The following is a 16724-nucleotide window of genomic DNA, read 5'->3' as shown; positions in this document are numbered from 1 at the left end:
TGTTTTTTTATTTTAAAAAGTAAATTCAAGCCCTTAAGTTAGTAACGTTTTCAGGTTCGCTGTATAAAAAATGTATTATTTTACATCTCCCCATACTGCATACTACAACTGTACATAAACTTTTCCCTCCCAAAGCACCCGTCACTTATGAAGTGAGAGGGTGCCGGCTGCTAACTTCTCACAGGGCTCCTGTGAAGGACTGGCTGGAGCGCCAGAACTTACGTGGAAGACATCTCTCCCTTGTGTTTGTGACTGATCTGCAAACGTCCAAGTTTCAGGAACTTGTTCTTCTGGAGAAAATCACAACAGGCAGGGGCTCAGTGCAGACATAAGCAGCTCCATTTTGTAAACGAAATTGCGGCCCTCCATCTTGTTCCACTGAACCTCCTTGAATGGCCCTCGGAGGTGGCTCCACCTGCTGTCTTGTAAAACGTCACTTTTCGGAAGGTCCTTGCACTGGGTCCGGGGAAACTGAACCAGAATCTTGCTACCACTCTCGGGCCCATTACGGACTATTGAGGAAACCAAACATCAGTATGTTTCATTCTAGAAACCTCCCCAGCAGCTGAGCCAATCTCATTAACAAGTATTTCAGGAGCTGGTCAGAGTGGCGCACACCCCTAACCCCAGTCTACAGGGTCAGCAGGTCTAGGCTAGTTCGGGCTACACAGTAAGTTCAAGGGCAGTGTATTTCAGTTCCAAAATACTAAGTGTATTCATTAATGTATGCACGTATATGTACGTGTGTATGCACGTGTGGATGTCAGAAGGCAATTTCCAATTGTTCTCTCTGACCACCATGTGGGTCTTGGGATCAAACCCAGGTCATCAGGCTTGGAGTTGAGTGCCGTTACCTGCTACACCATCTTGTCAGATCTCCAAATGCACACACTCATACACACACTCTAGGATGATTTAAATGTCTGAATGATTTGTCCTATAAAACTAAACAAGGTGTGTCAGGTGTGGTGACCTACACCTGCAATCTAAGCCCTCAAAGGCTGAGACAGGGAGACCAAGGCTGGCCTGGACTACAAAGCAAACAAGGCCAGCCTGAGCTACAGCGTTTGAAACCAGCCTAAACCGCACCCAAGACCACCCCCCCCAAAAAAAAAAGAAAGAAAGCTTGGTTTTAATGAAGTTTTAACTGATGCAGGTAAGATATAAAAGATAGACCTTTGAACTTATCATCTTAGTAAGTTCACGCACACGCGCGTACACACACACACACACACACACACACACACACACACACACACACACGCCTGTCTTGAGTAACAAATAACACCGGATAGCAGCAGTGTAGACATGTTGGCTCCTCCTCACGTTTAGTTGTTAAAGCAGACTTAAGAGGCGTGGACAGAGTACCTGAGATAGCATAGTGGCCACTTGGGGAGGCCACTGTGATGGCAGAGGCATTGCCAATGCTCTCTATGGGTCCGAGCCCCACATGATTACTGAAGCTGAGGACCTGCCAGCCCATGACCTTGGCGAGCTGCTGAACTGCGTGGACCTGGTGCTGTGACATCTGTGAGAGAGAAGGTGTGAGTCACGCACTTTGGTCATGTGATGCAGGTAAGTTTGTTGGGTTCTCAACCTCCAGTTCAAACTCGAGGGACTACGTTAGCCATGTCCCTCACAGATGCACCTGATTACCTGGCATCAAAGAGACAAATCCTCTATGAGACCACTGCACCTGAACAAAATTACCGGCATATTTTTTCTTAATCTGTGTGAATAATCATTATTTTACATTAGCACTGAGACAGTGACAAACCCTTTCCTGCCACACCCCATCACTCGAAAATCCCAACGCTAAGAAGGCAAACTACTGCTCTTCTTGAACTCCATCGTCAAAAGACAAGTCCATGGAGCAGGGATTAGAACCCAGAACTTTCCATACTGCCCTTTCCCATGAGCAACCTTTCCCACTTTCGCACTTGCTTCTATGGACAATGGCTGCTGCAGCCTGCATCTACCTTCCTCTCTCTGGTTTCCTTGGCTAATACTTCCCCACTCCTAAAGAGGGTCTATTCCCTGGTGACAGTCATGAAAGACAGAAACCCTGCCGGCTGCAGAACTAACTGATCCTTTATTGCATCACAAAAAGTGCAAATAAAACCAGGACAGATGATGAACCAAAAGGGTGCGCTGGAAATAAGGGACAGGGCGGAAAAAGGCTTGCTTCTCTTCTCTAGCCATTGCAGCTACTGCCTGCTCAAGCAGTTACTGAGCGAAGGGACTTAGGTGTGAAGGGTGGCCGGGCACGTGCACACCTGCAATCCCAGCTCCAGCAGGCAGAGGCAGAGGACTGCTGGGCTGCACACGCATTCCAGGCCGGCTGAGCCACACTGAGACCCTATCTCAAAGAAATAAAACAATAAAACCTCCAACCAAAAGCCCCGTGTGCCACGAACCTGAGACAGAAGGAAATCCTGCAGCTCCTGCTCCTGATGAGACAATGTGATCACCCGGCCATCTCTGTGCACGACACGCACCTGCTCCACACCGATGTGCAGCTGCAGCTGGATGGACCTGCGGACACACACAGTCTGTACAGTCCCAGGACCTTTCTATCACGCTGACAGCATGCAAAGACAGCAGACATGATGACTCCCCAAATAAGGAAATCAATGTGAGGCACACGCCCAGCTACTTCACATCATAAGCTTTTACTTTCTGCACTGGATCTTATGCTTTTATTGTTAATAAAACAGGCACACTGAAAACTGTAGTGCACTAAGACCTGCTCCTCCTTCACAGGGGGCTCACAGTGGCCAGTCAGCTCTGTCTTAGGTTAGCATGTGAGCCACCTAACCGGGTACTAGGAACAGAACCCAGGTCCCCTGGAAGACACTTTAAACCACCGAGCCATCTCTGCAGCCCCTGACCTCTTGTTTTTGCAAACACTTTACAGGGGATATAATTTATGGGAACTCCATGACAACCTAGCCAATGAAAGCCTGAGGTTTTATAGAGTCCTTAGAAAAGGGTACAACCTGAACCTCAGCAGCTACCCCTGGAATTTATTGGTGAAACTTACTTGCATATTTGTTCATAACCTTGAGATGTGATTAAAACTTTTACACTGGACTCATAAACGTCGTTGATGTTTGACCAGTGGGCCTGGATCTGGGGATCTTCAATTCGACTCGCCAAGCTGTCAATGGTGGCAGCAGCTCTTCAAAAGGGAAATTTAAAAACTAAAGTCAGCATATAAATGGCACACATTGCTGTGTTGGCCTCAGCTTTGCATGCAACACACACACACACACCCCACCTCTCATCATACTGACGGGCTGGCTCCCTTACGACTCCTTTCATCTAGATCTGCTTATGAAAGCTTATCACTTCCCAAGCTAATCCGTCATCCATTCACAGGTGTTAGTGTTTGATCTCTGGCAGCAGGTGATTCGGGACACACCCACATCTGTTATTATTAAAATCATAACCAAGGTAAACTAGAGCCTTGAGCACAATCCAAATATCATCCACCAAGAAAATCACAATGCCTGATACACTTAAATATCTAAAACTGTGCATGTGGTCAAGAACATTATCATCTATTCTCCCTAACAGCCCTGCTGTCTGTTTGGTAGGCATTGGCTTTTGGGTTTTTTGTTTGTTTGCTGGTTGTTTGTTTTATCGTGGTTTGAAGCAGTCTATCCCTCTGTAGTCCCAGCTTGGCTGGAAATCAATTCTTTTTTGCCTCGGCCTCCTGAGAGCTGAGATCACAGCTTTGTGCCTTGCCTGGCTTTAGGTAAGCTCTGTTACCTAAGAAAGCCTTCCTTTCCTCCTTCCTTCCTTTTTTTTTTTTTTTTTTTTAATGAGGAGGAGTGGGTTAAGACAGGATCCCTCGTAGCCAGGGAGCCAGGGCTGGCCTTGGGTTCCTAATTCTCCTGCCTCTAAGTGGTAGGATGGCAGGACCACCCCACTATCCCAGCTTCACAAACAGGTTAAGCATTTATGCTGGCTCTTACCGAAATAAAATGAGGAACAGTACGGTGTTTACTTTCAGAGTCCAAACCCAGAAACAAAATTTCAGAGCAGCAATCCTCCTTCCTTACACACAGTGCTTAAATCCAAAGCATAAAGTAACTACGTCCACCAGGACAAGGGGCCTCAGTTCTCACTGTCTGTCTGACCCTAGTTCTTTAGGAGGATGTTCCGCTCAGCCAGTGTCAACATGCTAGATGGAGCTCCGTGCCAGAGGCTTGTCTGCCAAGCTTGATCCATAGCCACAGACACACAGACACAGACACACACACCCCAGCAATTGGGGAAATAAATCATGGAACATGAAACTAATGTTATGTTACACAACTACTAAAATATCTTTGAGAAGCACTTAGAAAAATGCATAATACTAAGGATTAAAATTTTACAATTCTAAATTTTCTTTTGTTTTTGAGAGGGGGGAGAGCGAGCGAGCACATGCCTACGGAAGAGGAGGCAGGGGCAAACCTGAGTTCAGTCTAAGGTCTACAGTAAGCCCCTATCTTACTGGGGCTATGGGAGTTCAGTCTAAGGTCTACAGTAAGCCCCTAGCTTACTGGGGCTATGGGAGTTCAGTGTAAGGTCTACAGTAAGCCCCTAGCTTACTGGGGCTATGGGTGTAGTCTGTGGGAGAGTACTTGCTCAGCATGCACAGGGCTGATCACAGCACTGCAAAACAAAACAAAAAGTAACAAGATTGGCTGGGCACAATCCCAGAACTCAGGAGATGGAAGCTGGCAGAGCTCTGTGAGTTCAAGGCCAGCTTGGTCTACATGCAAGGTCTAGGAGAGCCAGGTATACACAGACTAGAAAGATCCTGTCTCCAAAAAAATTTTGCACATGAGTCCATCGTGTCTATAAATGGTTGGGTGGGGACAACATTTTAAAGCTTTCCTACTTCTGAAACATTCTATTGTTTGAGGTCAGTAATGGTCCTTCTTCCTGTGTACCTCACATGCCTCAAAGAATACTCAACTTTATGGTCAAAGAGAAAATGTACGACTAACAGTACATTCGTATCAATACCGTTTACCACTGAAATCCATAGAGATGTCACGGACACGACAGTAATTAAGCTGCATCTTAAACCCATCTGCACCCGACCCACCTTCCTTCCACTGCATCCCAGAACTTTAAAACATCTTCCTACTTTAGTAAAGAATGGACTCTGCCTCTAGAAGACAAGCCCTCCTCTCTCCGGAAAGGGTAACTCAGAGGGGCGGGTGGGGCAGGTCAGGGACCGAGCCAGTACATCATCCCTAGGAAGTGAGGCCAGTTCGCCTTAAGACAACGTGTGCTTTTGTTTCCACCACTTCTTCATCCTGGGACAGTCCCCAGGAGCCACTACTAAGTTTGAGGGTAGCTAGGCCTACCCATCTGACTGACTGTTCTTTCTCTTGGGTGCTGGCAGGAGCTCGTGGACTCCCTCACAGCTGCCTGTTCTTTTGCTAAAGCTCTGACTTCTCACTGCCTCAACTCACGCTGGACGCCGTTGTACTCCCCTTCTTCCTTTCAGGCGGCTGGAGACCTATGGCTTTCCTGCTCCAGGGTTTCCCTTTCAGACACCAGTAAACTGTTTGCTCTAATCTCACGAGGGAGCCCTGGTTCGCAGGTACACCAGATGGCTCTGCTGGGAGCCCTCAAGATTTGTGGTGATACTTCTTTCCTGCTGCTTAACCTATTAAAAAAGCAAACAAACCAATCTATTTACTGATTTATGTGTGTTGATATTTTGCCTATATGTAGGTCTGTGTGAGGGTGTAGGATCCCCTGGGACTGGAGTTACAGACAGCTGTGAGCTGCCATGTGGGGACTGGGAACTGAACCTGGTCCCCTGGAAGAGCAGCCAGCGCTCTTAGCCACTGAGGCATGTCTCCAGACTCGGTCATTTAATGCCTTGATCAACAGAGAACACAAAGCTGTTCCTGCACCCCACACAGCATCACCGTGACAAGCGGCAAGAAGACCCTGAAGCATCCAGATGCCCATCAGCAGTGTCACCTGTCAAGCGGCAGTGCCACAGAACGGTCATCGAGGAGAAACAGACTTCTCCACCAGCTACAGTAATGAGAGGGAGGGCAGGCCTTAACACCAACAGGCAGCACCTCCTCTCATCACACCCGTCCATCCTGCAAATACCTGCACAAAGAGGACACCGAAGCCGGGTGTGCCAGCACCTCTAATGCTGCCAGTTCAAGGCCAGGGCCGCACAGTGAAACCCTTCTCAAAACAGAGAAAGGACAACATGTTTGGCCCATCACAACCTGGCTGACACCCTAGCTGTTACCTTTAGCTGTGTAGCTCCGAGCAAATTCACTAAGTTATCAAAGCCTCGACCAGCCCATCGGTGAAAACAGCTCTCATGCTGTTTGCCCCCAGTAACAATTAACATGTCAGAACACGGGCCTCAGGGACAGGCTGCCAAACAAAACTCACAGCCAGGAGGAAAGCCGCTTTCCTGGCTGGCTGTCAGCCAAGTGTTCAAAGGGGGCATTCAGCCAGTGGCGGGCTCTGTCCCCATGCTGGAGAGGGCCCAGTCTATCGCCTCAATCTTACTCTCAGCCGCTGTCTCCCCAGGAGAAAGGACCTCACATACGCTCAGAATTAACATACATCAAAGAGAAAGGGACTCAATGTCACAGAAAAGCAGTAACTTTCTTCATTCTTACCTGCTCCTCAGAAAAATATGCTTGGCTTGTTTAATGATTTTTTCTAGGAGTCCCTCTGTGGATTGTATTGAATTAATTTCATTTTTATCAAAAGCTTGAGGACCTGAAAGTCTCATTCTCTTGTGGCCAAAAGGAGCACTTGCCGGGTGAGGCATCACAATGGAACTCAAGGTCTGTTTATGAAACTGACAAAAAAAAAAAAAAAAAAAAAAAGCCACTTTAATAGCCAGCACTCAGTAATAAATATGACAAAAGTGTTTAATCAAAGCTTGCCTCAAAGTTTTGGAAATAAAGTTAAGTAATAAATAGAAAGTAATCCTCCCTGACATAGTAGCAATACTTTTATTTGAGTACTCGGGGCAGACGCCAGCCTGGTCTACATAGGTTGGCACAGGTGAGCCTGGACTACATACACAGTGAGACCCTGCCCTCAAATCATCATCATCTTCATACAGAGATGAAGGCACTGAGTGGCCAAGGGCATGACTCAAGTCTCTAAAGAGGAAGGTTGCTTTGAGCTGTAGTTGTCATCTTAAAGGTTTTAAATTATGAAGCACTCTTTAAGTCAATCATCGGTCCTAGACAAGACATTACCGTGCAGCCCAGGCCTCCCCACCAGACCACCCTTTCTCTGCCCAGGGGCACACTCTTCCCACGCTAACTCCACAATCTGCCCTGCACCTCTGGTGCTACATGATATTCTAGGCGCAAGGATGTGCACGGCTTATCTCGGAATCCGCTGGCACACGGCGGGCTCTTTCACAGGTTACTGACTCTGGGGAGGGGGGGATCGCTCAGGTCCGCTCACACTGTAGAGCTGCACTTGACTTGTTACCTCTCTGATCAGGAGGTGCAAGTTGTGCTCCAGGACATAGAGGTGGTCCTCCGGGCCTGGCTTCTCCGTGGCACACTTCTGGGACTTCTTATCATTTGAGGAGTGGCACAGGGAAATGGACAGCTGCAGGCCTGTGCACAGAGAGGCAGGATGGCGCAGATAAGCCAGGAGCTGACAAGACACTAACTTCCCAAAGCGCGCTCTCAAGGTCCTCTCAACATGCCTCATGCGAGCGCCTCCGAGCGCCTCCACTCCAGTGACAAACTAGAACAGGCTTGGACAAGGGTAATCCCACACACTCCAGTGCATTGCGGCTGCAGCTGAAGACTGGGGACAATGCTATTCTTTTCACACACACAGACTCTTAAAAAAAGCCTTTCTAGTTCTATTTCAACATGGAGTCTGCCTGGCTTTACCAGGGTCTCTTCCCTTCCCTGCTCCACCCACAGCGGAAAAATGTCCACGTCTAACCCTAAACCAGTGGTTCTCAACCTTCTTAATGCTGTGGCCCTTTAATACAGTTCCTCATGTTGTGGTGACCACAACCATAAAATTATATCATTGCTGTTTCATAACTGTAATTTGGCTACTGTTAAGATTTGTAACACAAATACCTAACATGAAACCCAAAAGGGTTGAGAACCACTGCCTAAACCTAGTGTGTAGCTAATGACAATGGATTTCTGGGTTAAAGCTGACTGCTTCTGAACAAAGTTCTCATTACTACAAATGAGGAATATTCAAAGTATTTTTAAATTGGTACCTCGTTTAGAAAAGGCAGCATCCTTGAAAGAAAACGCTACCTGGTAGCAGCTACCGCTGTCTGAAGCCACAGCACCACACGTTTTCAACACACTGTGAAAGCCCAAGATGCCCTCAGGACACAGAAGGGACCCAGCTTTACTGGCCACCGTGACACAGTGTGGCCTCCTGCAAACACTCTCGCAGCACACCCACACCACAAAGGCCTGTTTGCGGGCCTCAGCAGGCTGGCTGCTCTTACTTGGGAACGGCTGAGAGATGATCTGGTTCTTCACCACAATGTGAGGAATCTGAGACTTGATCTGAACAGCTTCCCGAGAAAGCTGTGCAAAAATTTCTTTACAAAGAAGAACGTTTTGTGCTGCTTCTAATTTCGTCTGCCAATGTGGGGAGCCTGAAACAAGAAGGCATACATAATTCCACTGTGTAGCTGTGTACACAGCAGCACGAAAGATAGCATTAGTCCATAATCAAAGGTTCACAATGCCGGTACAGACTCTTCTCCAACATAAAATCTCACTTGATTTTTTTTTTGACAAACTTTAGTTTCGTCTCTTATTCCTTACCTCTCCTACTCTAACTCTTCCCCCAAGTGTGTGTGTGTGTGTGTGTGTGAGAGAGAGAGAGAGAGAGAGAGAGAGAGAGAGAGAGAGAGAGAGAGAGAGAGAGCGAGCTAGTTTGTGGCTGTTGTGAGCATAATGTGAGATGATTTAGAGGAAAGGAATTGAGATTACTAAGCATGAGATTACTTACAGGAATATAGACAATAAATCGTGGCTACGCTGTAGAGGAGACCAGGTGCCTGCACACACAGATAAGCTCTGGAGAAGCCAGGAAAAGCAAAGACACAGGCTGGCCTGTTCAAAGGAAGGACATGTTTGCCCGCCTTCCTGGGTAAGTAAGGGTGTACTTTTACAGCCTGTGGCCCTCTCATCTTGAGCACTGCTGTCAGTCCATAGTCAGCCTTACGGGGATGCACTTGTACTTTACAGCAGCCTAAGTGACTTCTATGTTATCTCAGGGCCGGCCCAGTTCCGACACCCACTGGCCACACACCCTAGACCTTTATCTTGAGCCAGGGGAACTCTGTAAGAGTCTCAATGCGAACATGTCTTAAGCTTTGTTGTACTCAAGAGGAAGGAGTTCATTGTTATCAGAAAACGTTTTTCCAAAATTGTGCTGTGCTTAAATATGGTGAGAATAAATGACCTGGTGACAGACCCCAAGACAAACCACGTTTCCTACTCACCTCACCTGGGTGTTTTGCTGCTGGCGGTAAAGCCTGCAGGGACCCAGCACGACACCACTGAGGAAAATAATGCACCCTGCCTGGAGACATTAGCCGCCTACAGTCCCTCAGCAAGGATGTGGGGTCTCACGAGCGCCTCCACCACCAGTAGTGAAATGGTGAGGACCCAGTGCTGTACGAGTCCGCAGTAGGGAACCACAGCCACAGAGGGCTCATGTGTAATGGCTGTGCCCCACCCAGGACACCCTGCTTCCCAGGGCTCCTCCCCGCCTCCGCCGCCTACATTCCTTCTGTCTCCATTTTCTCCATATTCCCGGAGCCTTGGATGGGTTGAAAAATCTTACTTCTTTTACAGAGACAACTAATACAGTTCAATCTACAAAAAGCACATAGCTACTCACTAGTGGTTTATTTATAAATGATGAGAAGTTTACTTTCAGAAGCAAGCATGGTACTTCATGCCTGTAATTCCAGCACATAAGAAGCAGAAGGATTATAAATCAAAGATTACGTCAAGAAGCCAAAACATGACAGCTCTTTGAGAAACCCACATCAGTGCTCTGGGGTGTCTTTCTGAGCACCTTCCTCTCAACTCTCAATGCTTCATAGTCTTCAATAGTCACCAACTCTGCTTTTGAAGCTACGCTTTCTATTCTTTTCACACCAAAGGTCTCTTGTCTTCTCTCTCTCTATTTGGCTTGCAGGCAGTGAGACATGATGACATACCTGGCTTGGATTTAGGCAATGGTCTCTTAAAGAGGTTTACTGTGCCAAGATCACCAATGTCTGGAGCTTGTTTTTGAATAGAAACCTGGAAAACATGAAAAATGTTAGCAAAGTTGCTTCAGGGTAACTGGCAAGAAATTACTTGAAAAAGACTCTACTCGGCACCTTGATGTATGCAGACCCCTCTAAATCACTGGGAATCTGGACATCCAGGGGACAGTAATCTTCTGGTATCTTTTTATCCAAATCAATGTCTGTGTTCTTAATCACTTCAAAGGTGCCATGATGGGGAAAGAGAGAACCTAATTGAAGATTAAAACAATTAACACAGCACATTAACTTAACACAACTGTCAAATATAATTTGCCACGCCCACGCCACTAAAGCATGAATTTCTTCTACTAGAAATACGCATGCGGGGAGACAGGGGGGTCTGGTGAGCCAAACAAAAAATGGAGAAGAGAGGCAGAGGCCGGTAAATCTCAGCTGGAAGCCAGCCTGGTCTACATAGTTAATTCCAGGCCAGCCAGAGCTTCACAATGAGATCACCTGTCAAAATAAAACCAAACAACCACAAAATAATACTATGCACACATGGTGGCACCACACCGGCACCTGTCTTAAGGCCCCAGGGCAACCTGACCTCCACAGGCCTCCAATGGGGTTTTGATGAAATGACCATGCTTCTATGAGTTCCCTCCTTAGATCTGAATTCAGCTCAGAAAGACAGATCAACAGTGCTTACTTACTATTTTCACAGTTCCTCTCTGCTAATGTGAAGCAGCTCCCTCTGTGCAGGTCAAAGTCTAAGTAACTACTACGTTAGGAGTCCATGCCTAGGTCCAATGCCCATCTAGCAAGGGAAGACATTCAGGGTCTTCCTGCAGTTAAAGAATGCAACTAAATTCTCCTATAATCTCAAAGGACAGCCCTGAGGAGAAGTTAAGTATTTGCCCATAATTGTTTTGGGGGAAAGAACTTACAGTGTCTAAAACCAGAAACCACCGATTCATCCTGCAGTGGATTCACATTGGAGCTGGGGCACTGACCTAGACCGGCTGTGTTTTAATAATGGCCTGACCCGAGCACATTCCCACCACTGTTCTCCAGCTCCCAGCAGGAATGCTCGGCCATTTCCCATTGAGCTCTGAACTATGAACATTCCATCTTTGAACTCCCTCCTAAGCCCATCTAGAAGGTTTTCAAACTGATGGTAGGCTGTTTATTGTAGGACTATAGTAAGACCTGTCTGTGTGAGGTTTTTAAGATAAGGCCTTGAACTCTTGACCCTCTCACCTCAGCCTCCAGGTGTTCAACACCAGGCCCTGCCAAGAATGTTTTGGTTTATAGGTAAAGACATGAAATACCACTGTACATCAGGAAGCTAAGAAACGATCCCAAGAGTAGTTGTTGAGCCCTCTGGCTCACAAAAAGCAGTTTCTATGATCACGGATCTGTACCTGCGCTTCTGTAGCTCAGGTCGCCCAGGATCTTGTCTCCGACCTTCCTCAGCTTCCAATGCTGCCGTAGTCTCAAGAGCTCAGAGTTGAAGTCTCGCTGGAGCTTGTTTTCCTGGTTCTCGGTCACTGACTTGGTCAGCCTTTCTGCCCCCTTCAGGAGGATTTGAGCTGCTCCAGCAAGGGACTTCTTCTTAGAGATCAGCTGCAGGGTCTGAGGACTCTACCAAAAACAAGCCAGCATGTTTCCTATCCAAAACTGGAGCTCCAAATTCTCTCAGATAACTTCAAAACTACAGACTTTCTCAGGCACGGACTTTTTAATTAAAACAAACCAACAGAAACAGAGAGGAAGAAGTTTGGGTTAGCAAAGGGCTTGCCATGCAAGCGTGAGGGCCTGCTGACTTCCAGCACCAGCACTCACATAAAGGCCAGCACATCTATATGCACCTGTAACCCCAGTCCCACGGAGGAAGGACAATCTAGAGGCTTGCTGGCCTCTCAATCTAGCCAACCGGTAAATTTTACATTCAGAAAAAGAAACTGACTCAAAAAATATAGCAATTCAGAGAGCAATTGAGGAAGACACCCAAGTAACCTCTGTCCTCTACACCCTCCAACCATGTGCACACACACGAACAAAGCACAAAAATAAAATGCACAAATGTGGAAGAAAACGAGTGGGTGGTGAAATAACAAACACCAAGAACTGAAAAACACACAACTCTTCCCTCGCAAAACCTTTCATAAAACAGAAGTGACCGTTTCTTAGCCAACTTATAAAAAGGTCTTAAGTCAAAACCATCACAGTGGCCTAGAAACTAAGGCTCAGCGATGCTCTACGCGGGACACCTAGGCCAGGGCCCTGTCCTTATTCACAGCCTCTATCTACTTCCTCCAGGCCACAGCTTTCTCACTTTACATTAAAAATCAGATCCCCGCGTACATAACCTATGTATAGGAACCACCAACGTGGCGTGCATCAACGCCCAGCTTACAGTAACCGACATAGGACCACGTGGATGCCTCTTGTGGACGCACTTTAAACTTACCACAACCTACTGAAGTACACTTGAAGTCGTGGCTGGTGTCAGACACGACACACAGCACCATGCTAACTACACTCTCTGGCCACGGGTGTTGAAAACTGACCTGAGACTGTGTGTGCCACAAGGACCAGCTGTGTGTTTCATTGAGTAGCAACATTCCAGATATAGTCTACTAAGTGCAGCTTTTCTCACACTCACGCACGCACGCACAGTTTCATAAAAAGGCCACAGTCTTCTTTCTACAACCACACTGCTCTAAATACCCCAACCTCAACTGACCTCACCAGTTCGCTAAGGTGGCTCAGGCTGGCTGGTACTCCGGAAGGAGAGGCCAATCATTCTACTTAAAGGAGCCTGATTCAAAGATGCTCCTCATCTGTGAAGCATCCAGTCCTTGCAGCTCCACCTGGACTTAATTCTTCTTTCTTAAAAATAACGTTACTTCATTATGTGAGCATGTGTGTCTCCGTGTGGAGAGGTCAGAGGGTTGTCAGAAACCCTGCAGTTGGAGCTGCTTGATATGGGTGCTAGTATTGAAGTCTGGTTACCCGAAACAACATGTGCTCTTAATCATTAAGCCAACTCTCTAGCTTGTGGATTTAATTTTTTAAGAAAATACAAGGAGCCGGGTGGTGGTGGTGCCCGCCTTTAATCCCAGCACTCAGGAGGCAGAGGCAGGCGGTTTCTGTGAGTTCAAGGCCAGCCTGATTTACAAATCGATTTCCAGGACAGGTTCCAATGCTAGACAGAGAAGCCCTGTTAGGAAAAACAAAACCAAAACGAGAGAGAGAGGGAGGGGGGGGGGGAAGAGGAAAAATAAAATAAAAGGGAGCAAAATGCACATGTTGATCCTGAGACTTAAAGAGAGAAACTGTTTGGCCAAATGCCACATGTACCTGTTTGGGAGGAAGCGCATCCTGAGAGACGGGGTCCAGGGTCATGAACTTTTTGTCCCTGACAATACTGAGGACATCATAGAGAACACACATCTCTGTGAGGGCACTTCGCAGATTGTTCCTCACGGAGTCCCAAGGCCACAGAGAAGGCTGGAATTTTACCAACCCTGAAAAACAGAAAGGGAAAACAAAACATATGTGTGCTGGTTACAGCGAATGAAAGAAGAAGGCACATTTATTAGAGATTTAAAAGTACAGAAAGGGGGGCTGGAGAGATGGCTCGTCGAAGAGCACTGCCTGCTCTTCCAGAGGACCCAGTTCGATTCCCAGCCTCCACATGGCAGCTCACAACTGTCTGTAACTCCAGTTCCAGGGGCTCTGACACCTTCACACCAATGCAAATAAAATGAGTTTAAATAACTTCCTTTGTAATATGAAAAGAAGTGCGTTTTCTTCCAGGCTGTCCCTTTCATCTCCTTCTCCTCCACCCTATCTTGAACTGCTAACACTTAGCACAGCATTCCTTCTATGGCAAAACAAATGCAGTCTGATCTCCAAGGGACAAATCTGTCATTGTATCTTAGGGAGACACTCAAACATCTTTTTGAACCTAGGCTTCATTCATGCAGATGAGCACCGAACTACACCCCCCCCCCCCAGCCCAACACAAGTGTTTCAAACAACCTGTCTCCTTTCAGCATTGCAACTTGAATAACTGTAGTGGATTTCTACACTGAAAAACAAGACACAGCAAAGCCAGGCGAAGCCTATAACAGCAGCATTGCTGTTGGCTGTAAGAGCGTATTTCCCACCTAACTACTTTTAACACATGCTCATGGTACAGAATCCCAGCTCAAAGAGGCGAAAGCACCAGGGGGGTGACAGTCAATCTTCCTTTATTCCCAGGCCCGATTCTGCTCCGTTCGCAGACATACCCATTATTAGCAGTTGGGGCAAACCCTTCCAAAGGTCTTTCTGCTAATTTACACACATACACCCCCACTGTCCTGTCACTTACGCTTTCCTTCCTTTGCTATGGCCTAGAGACACCTCACGCTAGCCTACAGGACCCACGCATTCTTCCGCACACCGTAGGACAGAGGTTCTCAACCTTCCTAATGCTGCCACCCTTTAATACAGCTCCTCATGTTGTGATGACCCCCAACCGTAAAATTACATCATTGCTATTTCATAACTGTAATTGTGCTGCTGTTATGTTCCTAATGTATGTATCTGGTATATGACCAAGGGGGCGGTGACCCTGAAACCTGCTGCCATAGGACATCTGGACACCTGGAGGGATGTCATACACAGGTCAACACATCCTTGCGCTGTATAGTTCTTTCTGTAAGTGGGGGATTTAGTGGATCAAATGAGATCCACAACTGCTGAGCTGATCTACCCTTCTAACACGGGATAAGAACAATATTGCATTTTTCTACAAAGCTTAAGAAAAATTAAGGTTTTTTTCTTTTTCTTATTGAGACGGTTTAGGTCAGGCTGTTGTGACCATTTAGAAATCTAACAGCCTCTGCCTGGCGGGTGCTAGGAATACAAGCCTATACTACCACACTCTACACGAGCATCCCCGCTTAAATCGGTCCTGTAGCATCACTAAATCAAGAACTGTGGTTTTTTTTTTTTTTGTTTTGTTTTTTAATTTTCTGATAATAAGGAGAATCTAAAATCCAGTCTGGTTGCTTCTCCAAATTCCTCTTTCAGTTCTGTTTCCCTGTAACTCATTCACCTCAAAGTTTCCGAGGTCATCTTTAAGAATCGCCCGTCTCCACCTAAAATCCCCGCAAAGCTTTTAGATGTTCTAATTAAAAAAAAAAAAAAAAAAAAAAAAAAAAAAAAAAAGCCGAATGCTTCTCCTAGCCTGCTAGGCTGCACGCGACCGAGTGCGGACTAGGTCGGCCTTCCCAGTGCCGTCAACACAGGCCTTTGCAGTGACAGCTGCTGCTCCTCACCCACAGGCAGAGCAGCAAAGTGACAGGCTGCAGACCCTGGGTGCAGAGCAGAGCAACGCGGAGCGGGGCAGAGCAGACAGAGCCGGGCAGAGCAGAGCAGGGCAGCGCAGACAGAGCCGGGCAGAGCAGACAGAGCCGGGCAGAGCAGACAGAGCCGGGCAGAGCGGGACAGAGAGGAGCAGAGCAGACAGAGCCGGGCAGAGCAGACAGAGCCGGGCAGAGCGGGACAGAGAGGAGCAGAGCAGACAGAGCCGGGCAGAGCAGACAGAGCCGGGCAGAGCGGGACAGAGAGGAGCAGAGCAGACAGAGCCGGGCAGAGCAGACAGAGCCGGGCAGACAGAGCCGGGCAGAGAGGAGCAGACAGAGCCGGGCAGAGCAGACAGAGCCGGGCAGAGCAGACAGAGCCGGGCAGAGCGGGACAGAGAGGAGCAGAGCAGACAGAGCCGGGCAGAGCAGACAGAGCCGGGCAGAGCGGGACAGAGAGGAGCAGAGCAGACAGAGCCGGGCAGAGCAGACAGAGCCGGGCAGACAGAGCCGGGCAGAGAGGAGCAGACAGAGCCGGGCAGAGCAGACAGAGCCGGGCAGAGCACACAGAGCCGGGCAGAGCACACAGAGCCGGGCAGAGCGGAGCAGACAGAGCCGGGCAGAGCGGCGCAGCCAGGGCGAAGCCTCACCCTCGTCGTCGTCCTGCTCCGCCCCGGCGCCAGCCCAGTCCTGCGCGTCGCCGTCGGGCCCCGCCGCCTCCTCCTCCTCGGAGCCCGAGCCCTGGCTGAAGTCGATGCGCTGCGCCAGGCGCGCCAGGTTCTGGGACATGGACAGCGGCTGCAGGTAGGTCTCGGTGCCATCGAGGCCCACCTCCTGCACCTGCTTCTCGCAGGCCGACTCGATGCTGATGCGCACGGCTCGCACGCCCGACATGCTGGCAGCGGCCTGCGGAGCGCACACCACACGGCCGAGACGCGGGGCACCGGGCGCCGCACAAGGCGCCAGCCGCTCGCTGCCGCCGACACGGAAGCCAGCCGCTAAACGCTTCCCCACGAGGCTCCGCGCCGCGTCCCGCGGAACAGTTCGAGCGGGCGTGGAGGGCCAGCTGCCCGGACACTTCCGGTGCGCTG

General features: G+C 48.3%; 1 protein-coding gene across 2 annotated transcripts; it reads right to left on the bottom strand.

Annotated features, from left to right (window-relative positions):
• Positions 1-254: 254 nt before the first annotated feature.
• Positions 255-16576, bottom strand: Med17 (mediator complex subunit 17). Of its 2 annotated transcripts, none has more exons than XM_051198733.1 (12): positions 16284-16576; positions 13640-13806; positions 11698-11917; positions 10403-10539; positions 10238-10322; positions 8504-8656; positions 7501-7631; positions 6666-6850; positions 3044-3181; positions 2418-2535; positions 1369-1528; positions 255-512 (listed from the first exon to the last, which is right to left on the bottom strand). In XM_051198733.1, the coding sequence occupies exons 1-12, from the start codon at positions 16525-16527 to the stop codon at positions 301-303; spliced, it is 1950 nt and encodes a 649-aa protein (XP_051054690.1). In that variant the 5' UTR covers positions 16528-16576; the 3' UTR covers positions 255-300. The 2 variants fall into 2 exon arrangements, with proteins under 2 accessions (XP_051054690.1, XP_051054699.1); XM_051198742.1 differs by lacking the exon at positions 16284-16576 and adding an exon at positions 15387-15432 and having other exon boundaries at positions 256-512.
• Between the last annotated feature and the right edge of the window lie 148 nt (positions 16577-16724).

The sequence above is a fragment of the Phodopus roborovskii genome, unplaced genomic scaffold (genome assembly GCF_943737965.1).
Source record: "Phodopus roborovskii unplaced genomic scaffold, PHOROB, whole genome shotgun sequence".
Classification (NCBI taxonomy): Eukaryota; Metazoa; Chordata; class Mammalia; order Rodentia; family Cricetidae; genus Phodopus; species Phodopus roborovskii.
The sequence above is the reverse complement of the archived record's forward strand: the minus strand, read 5'-3'. Positions and strand labels throughout refer to the sequence as shown.